This window comes from Diceros bicornis, chromosome X (genome assembly GCF_020826845.1).
Source record: "Diceros bicornis minor isolate mBicDic1 chromosome X, mDicBic1.mat.cur, whole genome shotgun sequence".
NCBI lineage: Eukaryota > Metazoa > Chordata > Mammalia > Perissodactyla > Rhinocerotidae > Diceros > Diceros bicornis.
This window is the reverse complement of record NC_080781.1, coordinates 57,548,994-57,563,858: the sequence shown is the minus strand read 5'-3', so window position 1 is coordinate 57,563,858 and position 14,865 is coordinate 57,548,994. Positions and strand designations below refer to the sequence as shown.

Genomic DNA, 14,865 nt, shown 5'->3' with positions numbered 1-14,865 from the left:
TTGTGTTGGGGAAAAAAAACGGTCCAGGAGGTTGGCCATCTGGTGACCATAGGCAAGTCACTCCTGCTGTGTTATACCTGATCTATAAAATGAGGGCTTAACAGTGATAATCTTTGAAGTGCTGTCCAGTTCTGACTGTCATTGATTCCAAGTAGGCCCTGACAACAGGCTTGCCAGTTGGTTTGTGGCCCCTGGGTCCTGGATTAGTTTGTCCAGGGTATAGCTGGACTCTGTAACCTGAGGGTCCAGGCACATTAGCTGGACTAAATGGGGACAAGAGTGAGCGAACTGCTGCTGGGAGAGGCCAAGCATAAAGCCCCTAAAAGGAAGACTGTGCTATAGAAAGAGCACAGGCAGTGGAATGAGCCAGACCTGGGCCTAGGGGACTTCAGACAGCATCACAGATAGCATCATGAGCAGAGGGTTCGTAATTGATGCCAAGATACTATTTTGACCCTTGTTAAAAAGCCAAGCTTTGGGGCCGGCCCTGTGGCTTAGCGGTTAAGTGCACGCGCTCTGCTACTGGTGGCCCGGGTTCGGATCCCAGGCGTGCACCAACACACCGCTTCTCCGGCCATGCTGAGGCGGCATCCCACATACGGCAACTAGAAGGATGTGCAACTATGACATGCAACTATCTACTGGGGCTTTGGGGAGAAAAAGGGAAAAAATAATGGAGGAGGATTGGGAATAGATGTTAGCTCAGAGCCAGTCTTCCTCAGCAAAAAGAGGAGGATTGGCATGGATGATGCCATGGGCATCAGGGCTGATCTTCCTCACACACACACACACACACACACACACACACACAAAGCCAAGCTTTAAACCTGTCCTTATGGTTCTCTGAGTTGGGGCTGTATGTGCTCATTGAGCTCTCACAATACCCAGTTGGGACCCATCTTTAGCAGAAGAAGGGAGACTTCTCTAAAAAGTTTTATTTTATTGAGGCCAGTGACCAGCAATTCTTCTTCTCCACTGAGGCCAGAACAAGAAGAAATTGACTTTTAGTGCAATTGGAAGAAAGCAAGTTCAACATAAAAATGAATCTCATAGGAAGGGGCACCAGTGACTAAAGATGGCTGTCCAAATCTCCTTCTTTGGGTTTCTTTACAAATAAGAGCCATATGGTTTATGATATTATGGATGAATTCTGTGAGTTCAGCATAGCTAATGAGTAGACATTGGTAGTATCGTATCATGGGTATTACAATATATATGATCAGAAGGCCAGGCTCCATAATTTATTATTTGTGTGATTGGCCAAAGGACCAGGTCACCTCTCTGAGCCTCAGTTTCCTCATCTTTAAAATATGGTTAATAGTAAGACCCAGCTCATTCAGTAAAGATCAAGTGATGAAGTAGATGTGAAAACGTTTTGTAAATAGTAAAGTATGAGGTACTTGAAAGGTGAAGTTATAAAAGGTCCTACTGGAAACCTCTTTTACATCCATGCTGAGGAGCTCCACCTATGGCTTAACCTTCTGTGGAAGCCGCAATGGCTAGAACTCTGAGGAATGAAGGATGCCTCAGGCAGCAGCTGACCAACAGAATGCCTTAACTAAGTCAACAGATCAGTGTGTGTATTTTAATATGTGTGTGATGTCTTATGCGTTAATTTCATGACCATAAGGTTATTCTCCAGTTGGTATGTTGGAAGACAGACCTGTGTGAGAGGGTGCGTGTTCCATATTCTGTCTCTGTTGTCTTTGAACTGTTTTGTCTTTTGTCTTGTTGAGCCATGATTGCCTTGGGGAATCAGTCCTTCCTCAAAGCAAGCTGATTGAAAAGCTGACTTCTAGAGGACATGTTCAGCAATTCAATGCTGGGGAGAGAGTGCTTGAGTCCTTTGCCTGACAGGCCATATGTTCTCTGTTCTGGAATCTGTTTCTCCAAATGCCAGGAAGATTGATGGCTCATACAGATTGAAACCAGTTGGAGAAAAAAGAGAACAAATAACACACTGATCAGGATGGTAGCCAGAGAGAGGCAGACTATTCCCCCACCACCATCCTCATCACTGTGCTTAGATGAGTGTTGTGAACATATGTGTATGTGTTCATGTGGCAGTGGGATAGATGTCTGCCTGCTGCTGTGTGGAGCCCAGTCCTGCTCTCCATGATGTCTAATGACCAGGGTTAGGGTCTCTTCACAGCCCATGCCTTGCTGGCTGATCCTGAGCTCACCCCTTAGCTTCCTTGTGGATCAGTTTTACCATCTGTCAAATGCAGAAGTCAACTTAGACCCCCTGTGTATCTCACAGGGTGGTTGTACAAATCACTGAGTGAATCTGTGCCAAGGTTGAGTTTCTTGGGAGCAAGGCATCACAGAAAGCCATATTCTTTCATACTCATGACCTCTCTGGATTGGCATCATGTGTGGGTGAGAACAGGAGGCTGCAGGACTGGGGTCCATTGTGTGTGAGGAATGCCATGGTCTGTGACCCCTGGAGGTGTGGTTAAGTAATGTACCACCAACTCTCAATTGGTCAGTTCCAAGGAGGAGGAGGTAAGGAAGAGGAGCACAGAGAATTTAAAGCAAATATGCTCGAGTCTGATTTTAGCCATTGATTTCAGCCTCTCCACCCATTCCAGATGGAGGGCTGCCTTGAAGCACCAAAGAGAGATGGACTGCAGCTTTCTTTCTTCTCTGGGGAAGGAGCACATGAGTAGGGATAAAAGCATGAGGCCTGTGTAGTCCATATTCACATTCTGGGTCATTCCACCAACTGCCTAATGGAGAATTGAGAGTATTGTTTGTCTTGTGGTCTGGTGGAGTTTGTGCTCCCAGTACCATCTCCCTCATCCCCACCCTTCGCCACTAGTATGTGAGTTTTTCCATAAGTAGTAGAGCTCTGTGGGTGGGGGAAGGGGCAAGTAAGATAGCCAACTATGTGGACTGAACATATTCTCATTTTGTCTCCTAAGCTGATCACTGGAGATTCCATCGTTAGTGCTGAGGCAGTATGGGATCACGTCACCATGGCCAACCGGGAGTTGGCATTTAAGGCTGGCGACGTCATCAAAGTCTTGGATGCTTCCAACAAGGATTGGTGGTGGGGCCAGATCGACGATGAGGAGGGATGGTTTCCTGCCAGCTTTGTGAGGGTGAGTGTCGGCCTTCACTCTCCTCTTCTCTCTCCTTGGATGCCTACCCCTGGCTTCCCCCTCACCAGCCACTGTTCTCCTACTCATTCCTTTCCTGGAGGCTCCTCTCACATTTTTTCCCATTTTTTTTTTGTCTCCTACCGAGGACCTGGGCTTCTTTTAATCTTTGCCCTTCTAATTTTGAGACTTTTTCTTTTTCTCTTGTTTATTTAAAAAATCCCTACCTCCTCCCCCCTGCCTCCTACCTGCTATGATTTTGTACAATTCACATCCCTTTTGAGTTTGATGGTTTTTAAAGACCCTTTTAACTCTATATTGCTGTGAACTTTTACCTTTCTTATCTCTCTTCTTTTATGCTTTCTTTATTTTCCTCATCTCCTCTTTTTTATCCTTTCTTTTTATAGATCCCTCCCTTCCCCACTCCTTTTTGCTTCCTTTGCCTCCTTTCTCATTTAGGGAAGTTTGAACAACCCTGTATGTTGTGTCAGGATTGTCTTCAGCTGTTAATGTAACAATGTAGGCTCCCTACCCTCTCAGGGGCTAGAGTTGACAGATTGAATATCTCACTTTTTGTGAGAGAGTCAGGTGGCTGGGATCTAAGATGTGCTGAGGGGGGGAACCAGGCAGCCTGATAGGGCTTGCAAGGTCTTGTCCCCTTTGACATTGTATTATGAAGAACCTGGCCCTTAACAGAAGGGGCTCTTGGAAGGGGGCTCCTTAGCAGTTTCTGCTTCTTCTGAGTCACCAATTAGCAGGATGATATGGAGGAAGAGCATTGGCCTGGCATCCCAGCTCTTGGCCTTCCTTAGAGTTATAAGCTGGAATCAGCTCTTTGGCAATTGTGAGCTCTGATTTTCCCCATTTGCAAAATGGTATTGGTTCTTTCATGCCAGGGGATGTTACAGTGAATGAGATAATACGCATGAAAACAGCTTTGTGGCAATACAAGTACCAAAGCCACATCAAGGTGTCTTATGATCATCCTTACTACAGCCTATCATCTTTTGTTAGTTTCTTCTGTAAATTAAGGCTGAAGTCCTGACCTCAAACAAAAGATCAGAGTGGCTTGGGCCCTTAGAGGATGAAGGGCATCAGGAATAGAATGATGGCAATGTGACATGAGGGAAGGAGCAGGACATTTGGAATCAGACAACCTGAGATGCAGTCTCAGCTTTACTACCTCCTAGCTTTACGGCTTTTTGCAAGACTTTTCACTTCCCTGAACCTCGATTTCCTCATGTGAAAAATAAGGATAGCAGAATTTTTATAAGGATCAAATGAGATCGCATATGCAAGTAAAGTATCTAGCACAGTGCTTGGCACATGGTGGGTATTTGGCAAATGGTAACTTGCTTTATCATCAACATTATGCTCATTATCATCACCACCACCACCTTATTAGCTCCAAGAAGGTGTGTGTGTGTCAAGGCTGGCCATAGTGGTTGAAAGAGGCCTCCTTCCTTGGAGGACTACAAACCCAGGAATCACTATTATCTGGTTATGATGATTTAGGTGAGGGCACTGCTCAGAAGCAGGGAGATGGGCAAAATGACCTCTCATCCCTTTCTATCCTGAGAATCTCCTAATTGAAATATCCAGTCCTTTTTCCTCTACATATGTAGCTTCTTCCATCGGAGTCTCCAAATGCCATCTGTGTCCAGCTCAGCTTTGCAGGTTGATGAATCAGTCCCAGGGGTAGTCAGAAAGAGCACATCAATAAGCGTGGGCCTTTGGGACTAGCATGAGGCCCTGTACACAGACAGCTTGCATGTCTTATGCTGACAGCCCACCTCTTTAAAAGAAAGATTAAACCGCACCCAGCAACAACGTCACCCAAATCCAAATATATTTCACTTTCAGTGAAATGTCATTTTTATAATAAACAGTAAATCAAGGGATGGGGCAAAATGATTGAGCAAGGCAGAATGGCATGGGGAGGCAGATGGGAGAGCCAGGCTTTAGAATATCAGTGAACTGGCGTTGATGCTCCTACAGCCAAGGCCAGTAAGAGTGTTCCTCCAAGCATACAGCCCCAGCAACCACTTGAGTGGGCTGGAGCTGACCTTTGGGAAGACCACGGGCTGGCCCAGGCATGCATAATATAGAGTCTAGTCTGGTGGTTCTCATTCCTAGCTGTACTGGACTGCACTGGCTGCACAATGAAATAAATGACTTGGGTAGCTTAAGAAAAAAACCCAAACATAAAAACCCAGGCTTCAGGCTAGTTAAATCAGAATCTTTGATGTTGAGAACCATTGGTCTACACCAGCACAGTCCAATAGAAATATAGTGTAAGTCACAAATGCAAGTCACAAATATAATTTAAAATTTCCAGTAGCCACACTAAAAAAAGTAAAAAAGATACAGGTGAAATTATTTTTAATATTTTACTTAACCTATCTAAAATATTATCATATAATATATATCATCACTATAAAAATTATTAATGATATATTTTACTGAGTCTTTGAAATCTGGTGTTTGTACTTATAGCACATCTCAATTCACACTAGTCACATTTCAAGTGTTCATTAGCTACATGTGGCTTGTTGCTACTGTATCAGGTAACACAAGTCTGGACTAGGGACCATGATAATAGACCAGGAGCATTATTGACAGAGCCTAAACCATAACTTAGAACTCCAATATTCTGTCTATTCTACCAATGTTTATTCTTTGAGAAACTGAGATAGCATTCCATCTTGCCTCAGATTGTATTCAGAATAAGCATTTGATCATTGTGAACCTTTTTGCTTATTTGTTTTAATAACAATCAAATGGTCTTCAGATCTCTAAAGGGGAGTACCATGGAACCTTGGGGGCCAGCTATTGTGGTGTCACCAGTAAAGGGAAATGGGGTTAGGCTGTTGCATGAATGATGTGAATATTGGCTCCAAGGTAGACCTTTCAATTCTCGTGAATGAGTATTTATGTGTAGGTTTACATTTCTGGTAAGACTGAATGATGGAGGTTATGGAGGTTCTTTTCTAGTAGGTATTTAAAAATAAAATTGCTATCTCCATTCTTCTATGTTGATTTTGGTTGAGGGTAGAATGGTATTGTGGAAACAGTACTAACTATCAGGAAATGAGAGACAAATTCTAGTCATGGCTTTCCCAACCATTTGGTATATGATCACAGGCTTTTATTTTCTCCTTCATCTCTGAAGCACTCTATAGAATCTATTCAAGATCTGACATGTCTAGGTAGGACATAAAGATGAGTCACACTAAATTATTGAATCTTCATTAGTGCTGACGTAGTTGGTAGGTAGATGGGTGATTTCCTGGGATGCTATACCTCCACGTTGTAGGATAGTTGCTTGGTTTATTCAGACTCACCCTGAGCTGAGACTCAGTAGCAAATATCGTATGATCTCACTCATAAGTAGCAGATAAAATCAACAGCAAACAATAACATAGAGACAGAGATTGGATTGGTGGTTACCAGAGGGGAAAGTGGGAGGGAGGAAGGTGAAAGAGATGATTAGGCACATGTGTGTGGTGATGGACTGTAATTAGTATTTGGGTGGTGAACATGATGTAATCTATACAGAAATCAGAACATAATGATGTACACCTGAAATTTATATAATGTTATAAACCAGTTTTACTGCAATAAAAAATATATATATAAATCATCCCTAGATTATTTGCCATATAACTTGAAAGTATAGTAGCAAAGAAGACTTTCTCCCTCAGTCTATATCAGCCAGACACCTTTGTGGATCATTGGACCAAGTTGATCACTGACATAGTGGGGTATCTTCATTCTCTACCTGGAAGTCTCATAGGTGTGTGACCATCCCAGCCCTAGGATGGATAATCAAGGGTTCTTAGTGTGATTCTGTCCAAGCTAGCCCTACCTCTTGTTAATCAAATTAAAACCCAACATGGGGTCTGAGAAACTCTGATTCTTGCCTCAGTTCTGCTATTAGATGTGCAACTTGAGCAGCTTCCTGTGCATTTTTGAAGCTCGGTTTTCCTCCTTGTAAAATGGGGATAATTGTCTTGTGAAAATATTTTGTAACCTGTGGTGTGTTGAATACCTGTAAATAGGAAGTGTGATACCGTTTTGGCTGCTGTACGAGAAATTGCTGGGTACATGTGTCTTCTACCCAGTCAAATATCTGCCTCCCCTGTTGTTCAGAATGTCATTCTGTATATGTGTACGTGTATGTGTATGTGTCCTCAGATTCTCTCCCTCTATACTGGGGACATGGCTTCACCAGAGCAATACAGGAGTTGATGTACCTTCCCAGCAGTTGGTCAGGTTAAGTGAATTACAACTTGCTGAACATCAGTCTCTATATATAGCTGTTGACATCTTTAGCTGCTTTCCTGGGCTGGTTTTCCCTCTGGGAGCTGAGAGCAGACTGCTGGGATATGATTGTGTCTCTTAGCAAATCCTACTCCTGTTGTGGGACCTCCTTTTGCATGCTGGGCCCTAACTCCATATCATTCAAGTTCTTTTCCTTTATAAAAAGGGGTCTTTGTTCTGACTTTGGGCTGTGGCGTGGGGAGGGCTTGCTGCCCACTTCAGGTCAGGCTGTGTACTGGACACATAACAACCTGTTACTGTTGGTGGTAGGTGAGACCCGCATAAGAAGGCATGAATTTGGTCAGAAAGTAAAGAGCCTGCTCAGATGCCATATGTATACTTTCCTTGTTTCCTCCAATTCTAGATTTCTCTGGTTTCTGACCTGCCTGGAGGCAGGGGGATGAAAGGATGAGGTAATCAGGTCATTACCATCATTCCTTGCAGTTGTACAGATCAGATGTCACAGAAACTAAGCCTCTCCTGTTCATAGGGTTGCCCGCTGTTCCATAGTGTTACTTGGCTTCTGATTATATAGGATCTCTTTTTGGATGCACTTGGGGAAAGCTTTTTACCTGTATGAAACCCTAGACTCACAGTAGATTTAGAACTGGAAAGACCCATCTTGGCCAGGAGTGGCCAACTTAGATATTTACAGGGGCCAAACAGGTAACTTACATGAGTAAAGCAGTCTGACGCTAGGGTAAGTGAGGAAATCTATGCACCATCTAAAGGGAGCAAAAGTGACTTGGATGGTTCTCACTGGTGGGGTAGGGTGTAGGAAGGAGGGAAGTCCAGTGGGCTGAGATCTTCCAGTATTTTCAAGAAAAGCCAGGAATTGGATTTTATGTTAAAATCTCCATAAATGTTGACCAGTAATTCACATTTTTAAAATAAGCAGTGTGAGCGACAAACAGAACACATCTGTAGAATAAATTGTTCCCCTAGGTCCCAGCTTGTGACCACTGATTAGCCTGACCTCCTCATTGTATAAATCCTGGGGAAACAGGTCCAGAGAATGGAAGTGACTTGCTTACTCATGTAGGGAATTATGACAAAGCCAGGACTTGAACCCAGACCTCCTGAATCTTACTTAAGACAGTTGATTTAAAGTCTCTAACTAGTAAGTACAATGTCTGGGGTTCCTCAAGTATGCTTTCTCTCAATGTATTTTTTTCCTGTAAATGGAAAAAATTTCCGTTTTCTTGGTATGTCTTGTAATTTTTTGTCGAAAACTGGGCATTTTGGATATTATAGTGTGGTAACTCTGGAAATCATATTCTCCCCCTTCCCCAGGGTTTGCTGTTGTTGGTTGTTGAGGACTGCAGTTGTCCATTTGTATAGTGACTTTTCTAAACTATTTTTGCAAAGTCTGTGTTCCTTGTCATGTATGGTCACTGAATTTTCTGTTCTGTTATCTCGTTGGTCAGCCAGTGACCTAACAGAGATTTCTTTAAATACCTGGGGCCAAGAAAAAAAGAAAAACTACTCTCCTGGTTTTTGCAGCTTGGCTCTGAGCAGGGGCACTCCTTTAACACTACTTCCAGCTGCCCAGAACTCTGCCTTAGTCTTCTTTTCCTGCTCTCCTGGCTTGCATGGAACACACAGATCCTCCTGAAGTGTAAGCCTACAATCCTCTCAGGCTTTTTCTGAGCGTGCATCTGGTCCAGGGCATGTGTATGGCATTCCAAATTCCTCGGTATGTGTGATGGCCCTTCCAAGTTCTTATTCTCCCAAGAAATTTCTTACTCAGTCTCTTCCTTCCTATGTTATTGGGTCTTTTTGCTGCTTGTCCATTCTGCCATCCCTTGCCCTGGTGGGCATGGACAGTGTATGTCTTTAAATCTTTCAACAGAAGCAGTCACAGCCTGGAAAGCCACTTCAGCCCGGGGGGTGAGGGTACAAAACAAAAGTCAGCCTCTGTGCCTGTCCCTCAGGGCCAAATGGATCAAAACACATAGCTACAGTATTTTAAGGACAAGGTCATTAGGCCCCTGGAACCAGCAAGCTGCATGAGGAATGTGGGCTACCCTCTTCTCGGTCATAATGGAGAAACCTGTTTTGTTATGATATTCCTTTCATTACTTAGCGACTTTCATGGATAAATTGACATGTCCTTTCTCACAAAAGCCTCTCATCATTATCCCTTCCCATCCCCATTGCAGATAGAGGATGAGGGAACGGAGGCCCCAAGATGGGACATGACTTATGTAGGGTTCTGTAGCAAGATAGGATTGCAGAGCAGAACCACATCTCTAATTTAGCCCTTCTGGTTGTTAAGTCAGTGTTATTTCCAAGACACCACATTGCCTACTAAGAGATTTTCCTCTGTTTGAAGATGCTTGGAAACAGGATTTTCTTTTAAATAGCATAAATGTCCTCCCTATAATCTCACTAGTACTAATAATATGTCTTGTGAACCTTTTATTTGCCCCCACGGATCATCAAAGAGAATCCTGCTGCATTGGTATGTTATTAGTATGTTGTTTGTATTAATGTGTTAAAAGTCATTTTCTGTGACTATCCATGGGCCCTGCTTAAGGAAGGCCTAAGTTTGTGTTTGATTGGACTTGCTTGAATTGGACCCAGCCAGAAGGCCTGGATTTGTTGATCCTTCTTAAAATGATCTGTGAGCAATGGTTGTTGACTCATACAGCCAGGGAATTTTAGGGCTTGGGGAGATTTTAAAAGTCATCTAGTTCAGCCTCCTTGCTGTCGTTTGAACCCCTCCAAAATATTCCTGCCTCCAAAGTCGTATTTTACACCTCCACGAACAGGTGGTTCCCTACCTCATCAGACCACTGGTTATACCTCAGAACAGCTCTGAGAGAGTTTGTCTTTATGTTGAACTGAAATCTGTCTTTCTGGATCTTCTACTCATGAGAATGGTGTAAGTGGCTAAGAGCACTAGCTCTGGAGATAATCTTTCTGGATTAGAATCACAACCTTCCCATTTATTAGCAATGTAGCCATAGGCAGGTCACTTGTGCTTTCTGTGCTTCAGTGACCTCATCTGTAATTTGATGATATAATAGTGCCTACCTCATTAAGTTCTGAGAACTAAACAGAATTATGCAAGAAAAGTACAGATAGTAGGTTCTGAGACATAGGAAGCACTCAATAATAATACTGGTGATGCTAGCAGCAAACTTTCAATGTTAATAGTAGAAGTAGTATTCTTATTCCTCCTCACCCCCAGGGAATAGACTAACCCTCTACTCTGTCTGTAACCCTTCAGAGGTCTAAATCCTGAGACGAGGTCTGCTAAGCCTCTCCTGTTCTCCAGACATCTGGGCCTTTATCCTGTCCCTCTGTATCAGCTTTCTGCTGCTTCTACATGTATGTGGCTAGACTGAGGCCATTTGGGGATTAAAGGCTTCTGTTCCATGACATTCAGCCACTTGTGTGAGGACATGGGCTACATGGAAGCCTGGATATGTTGATATTGCCAGGCTTTCAGAACTAATAGGAACGGTGTTGCAACTAATGAGCCTGCTGAATATGTAATTGGACAATGTACTTTCTTGGCTGCTCTGGTTTCTACCAACTGACATAATGTTCCTGGGGCTATACATCAGCAGTTAGCCCTCATTTATGAGCGAATAAATGGTGGAACACTGTGCTACAATAGGAGTCCAAGGATGCATTGGAAAACATCTTTTGTGAGATATACTGGGGGAAAAAGGCCATAATAATAGACCTGTAAATTCTGCCTGTTGGTCCAGCTCTTTAGTTGTTTTGATAAGTTTATTAAGGTGGTGAGGTTTTTGCCACTCAGTGGGGCTTGGGCCTGAGGGCCACATGTAGGGTGGACTCATGCCCACATTCAGTTGCATATTAGGCAAGCATGGCATACTATTAAGAGCACATTTAATAATGGTGTTACATATGAGACAGGGCCAGCAGTAGCTCTGAAATTACAGTATAGTCAGATAAACTTGAATTGAGGCCAGGTCCTAGAAGTTCACCTTCCTGTGTGGGTTAGGATAGGCTGAGGTCATGGGACAAGTGAGGACCCTTCCAACTGCACATGTTGGGAGAAAGTGCAGCTTATTAGGTAGAGTGCAGTGTCAGTAGACAGCAGACAGAGGGTGGCTTTGTTGCCATGACAAGTGGTTGGTATTAGTGGGTCCAGCATCAAGTTGTTGGCTGTGCTTCAGTAAGCAGGTGACCAGGAATCCAGAGGCAGGCAGTGTGCAGTGAACCGGTAATGGTTTCTACATCTGTAGAATGAAGGGCTTAGTTATAAATTCATTCATCCAAGAGATGATCGTCAAGTGGCTACTGAGGAGGTACAGAAGTAGTTTAGACCTATAGCCCATTCTACAAGAGTCTGATAGTAGATATGAGAACTTATACAGAAGGGAAATGACTTGCCTAAGCTCTGTGACCTTAGTGAAAATGTTTCTCTTTGCCAGGTCTCAGTTTTCTCCCTTAGAAGATGGAGAGATTGGATGAGATAAATGCCAAGAAGCTTTCTAGCCCATACTCTATAATGTTTTTTAATTGAGGTAAAATTCACATCAGATAGATTTTACCATTTCAACCATTTTAAAGTCTACAACTCAGTGCATTTACAATGTTGTACATCTATCACCACTATCTAGTTCCAGAACTTTTTCATCACTCCCAAAAGAAACCTATAACCATTAGTAGTCATTCCCCACTTCTCCCTCACCCCAGCCCCTGGACTCCATAACATTTTGTACACAGGTCAACAGGTGGAAGTCAGTGGATAGTTAGGGAAGGGATGTGGTTCAGTAGGAACTGAGGTCAAGAAGAGGCATATGACTTGGGTAGCCACAGGAGAATACAGCCTTGATAGGGACTAGAAAGGGTTAGAAATACAAGGCAAATGTTGCAGGAGAACCCCAAACAAGGAACAGGCCAGATTTGGGGCACTGGTAGAGTTCTACAGGATCAGATAGTGAGACCCTGGAGTATACTAGTAAATGGCATAGCCTAGACAAGAGAACAAGTCTGACTTCAAAGCCAATGCTTTGCCAGGTCACCACCCTGAAGTAGTTTTTCTGAATGTCTATCAAATATTGCAAGCTTTCTGAGAGATAAGTAACTCAGGTCAGCTTGATTTCAGCATCTTCCCTTAGTGTGGCTTTCATCATGAAGTCAGAGAGGACAGGGCTTTATACTTCCATATCTGGATAGTTTAACAGAAGCCTTCTCTTTCTTTTATCCCAAACGGAAAGAAAATCAAAAGAAATGTAGAAAAAATGAACTTCTAAACGTCCCGGCAGAGCCAATTAATATATGTACACATGTAATTTGTATGTTGCCCCCAACCCAAGAGCACAGGGCCCAGCACACAATAGTTATGAAGTAAATCCTAGTTAATTTGATTTAATGTGACCCAAGTATTCCTTTTGTGGCTATTTGACTAATATAAACCTAAATTCTATCAAGGTCTAAGCAGGTGTTAGGCCCATGAAAACCAATAATAGGAGAAGACTTAGTGGTAGAGTAAACTATAGTTTGTCTCAGAGGCATCTAGGTTTTCTTTTTGTAACAATTGTACTATTGAATATAGATTTGAATATATATTGAATATACTATTTAAAGTATTTGAAACATTTAAGAGTATAGAATTAATTTGACAAAATACTTTTTTATTGTGAATTTTTTTATTGTACATTATTGTTTATCAGTCACCATATATGTGCATCTCTCCACACCTTGTGCCCACCCCCACCCCCCTAGCCCCTGGTAACCACCAAACAGTTCTATCTGTGCGTGTGTTGGTTTATCTTCCACATATGAGTGAAATCCTACCCTGTTTGTCTTTCTCTTTCTGGCTTATTTCACTTAACATAATACCCTCCAGGTCCATCCATGTTGTTGCAAATGGGACAATTTTGTCTTTCTTTATGGCTGAGTAGTATTCCGTGGTGTATATATACCACATCTTCTTTATCCATTCATCAGTCGAGGGATTGCTCCCTCGACTGGGTTCCTTGGGTTGCTTCCATGTCTTTGATATAGCGAATAATGCTGCAATGAACATAGGGGTGCATAAGCCTCTTTGGATTGTTGATTTCAGGTTTGTTGGGTAGATACCCAGTAGGGGGATAGCTGGATCATAGGGCATTTCTATTTTTAATTCTTTGAGGAGTCTCCATACCGTTTTCCATAGAGGCTGTACCAGTTTGCATTCCCACCAGCAGCGGATTAGGTTTCCCATTTATCCACAGCCTCTCCAGCATTTGTTGCTTTTTGTCTTGATGACTATAGCCATTCTAACGAGTGTAAGGTGATATCTTAGTGTGGTTTTGATTTGCATTTCCCTGATGACTAGTGATGTTGAGCATCTTTCAATGTGCCTATTGGCCATCTGTATATCTTCTTTGGAGAAGTGTCTGTTCATTTCCTCTGCCCATTTTTTGATTGGGTTGTTTGTTTTTTTGTTATTCAGTTGTGTGAGTTCTTTGTATATTACGGAGATTAATCCCTTGTCAGATATACGGTTTGCAAATATTTTTCCCAGCTTGTGGGTTCCTTATTCATTTTGATCCTGGTTTCATTTGCCTTGTGGAAGCTCTTTAATCTGATGAAGTCCCACATGTTTATTTTTTCTTTTGTTTCCCTTGTCTGAGTAGACATGGAATTCAAGAAGTTCTCTTTATGGCTGATGGCGAGTAGTGTACCACCTATATTTTTCTCTAGGTGTTTTATAGTTTCAGGTCTCACCTTCAGGTCTTTGATCCATTTTGAGTTAATTTTTGTGTATGGTGAAAGAAGATGGTCTACTTTCATTCTTTTGCAAGTGGCTGTCCAGTTTTCCCAGCACCATTTATTGAAGAGACTTTCCTTTCTCCACTGTATGTCCTTAAATCCCTTGTCAAAGATTAGCTGCCCATAGATATGAGGTTTTATTTCTGGACTTTCAATTCTGTTCCATTGATCTGTGTGTCTGTTTTTGTACCAGTACCATGCTGTTTTAATTACTATCGCTTTGTAGTATGTTTTGAAGTCAGGGATTGTGATGCCTCCAGCCTTGTTCTTCTTTTACAGGATTGCTTTAGCTATATGGGGTCTTTTGTTGCCCCATATGAATGTTAGTATTCTTTGTTCTGTTTCTGTGAAGAATATCCTTGGGATCCTGATTGGGATTGCATTGAATGTGTAGATTGCTTTAGGAAGTATGGACATTTTAACTATGTTTATTCTTCCAATCCAAGTGCATGGAATGTTTTTCCATTTCTTTGTCATCATTGATTTTGCTCAATGATGTCTTATAGTTTTCACTGTATAGGTATTTCACTTCCTTGGTTAAATTGACTCCTAGATATTTTATTCTTTTTGTTGCAATTGTAAATGGGATTGTCTTCTTGAGTTCTCTTTCTGTTAGTTCGTCATTGGTGTATAGAAATGCAACTGATTTCTGTAAGTTGATTTTGTACCCTGCCACTTGGCTGTAGTTGTTGACTAT

The 14,865-nt window shown here is 42.4% G+C and overlaps 1 protein-coding gene across 10 annotated transcripts in view; it reads left to right on the top strand.

Annotated features, from left to right (window-relative positions):
- The window catches only part of ARHGEF9 (Cdc42 guanine nucleotide exchange factor 9), a 259,278-nt gene that overhangs the window by 140,640 nt on the left and 103,773 nt on the right, over nt 1–14,865 (top strand). For 8 of the 10 annotated variants that reach the window (XM_058536005.1, XM_058536006.1, XM_058536009.1 and 5 more), the window contains one exon: nt 2,925–3,104. In XM_058536005.1, the coding sequence (XP_058391988.1) occupies nt 2,925–3,104 (180 nt within the window). Of the gene's footprint in view, nt 1–870; nt 2,506–2,537; nt 2,825–2,924; nt 3,105–14,865 lie in introns of those variants that run through there. The other 2 variants (XM_058536014.1, XM_058536015.1) reach the window with 2 other exon arrangements.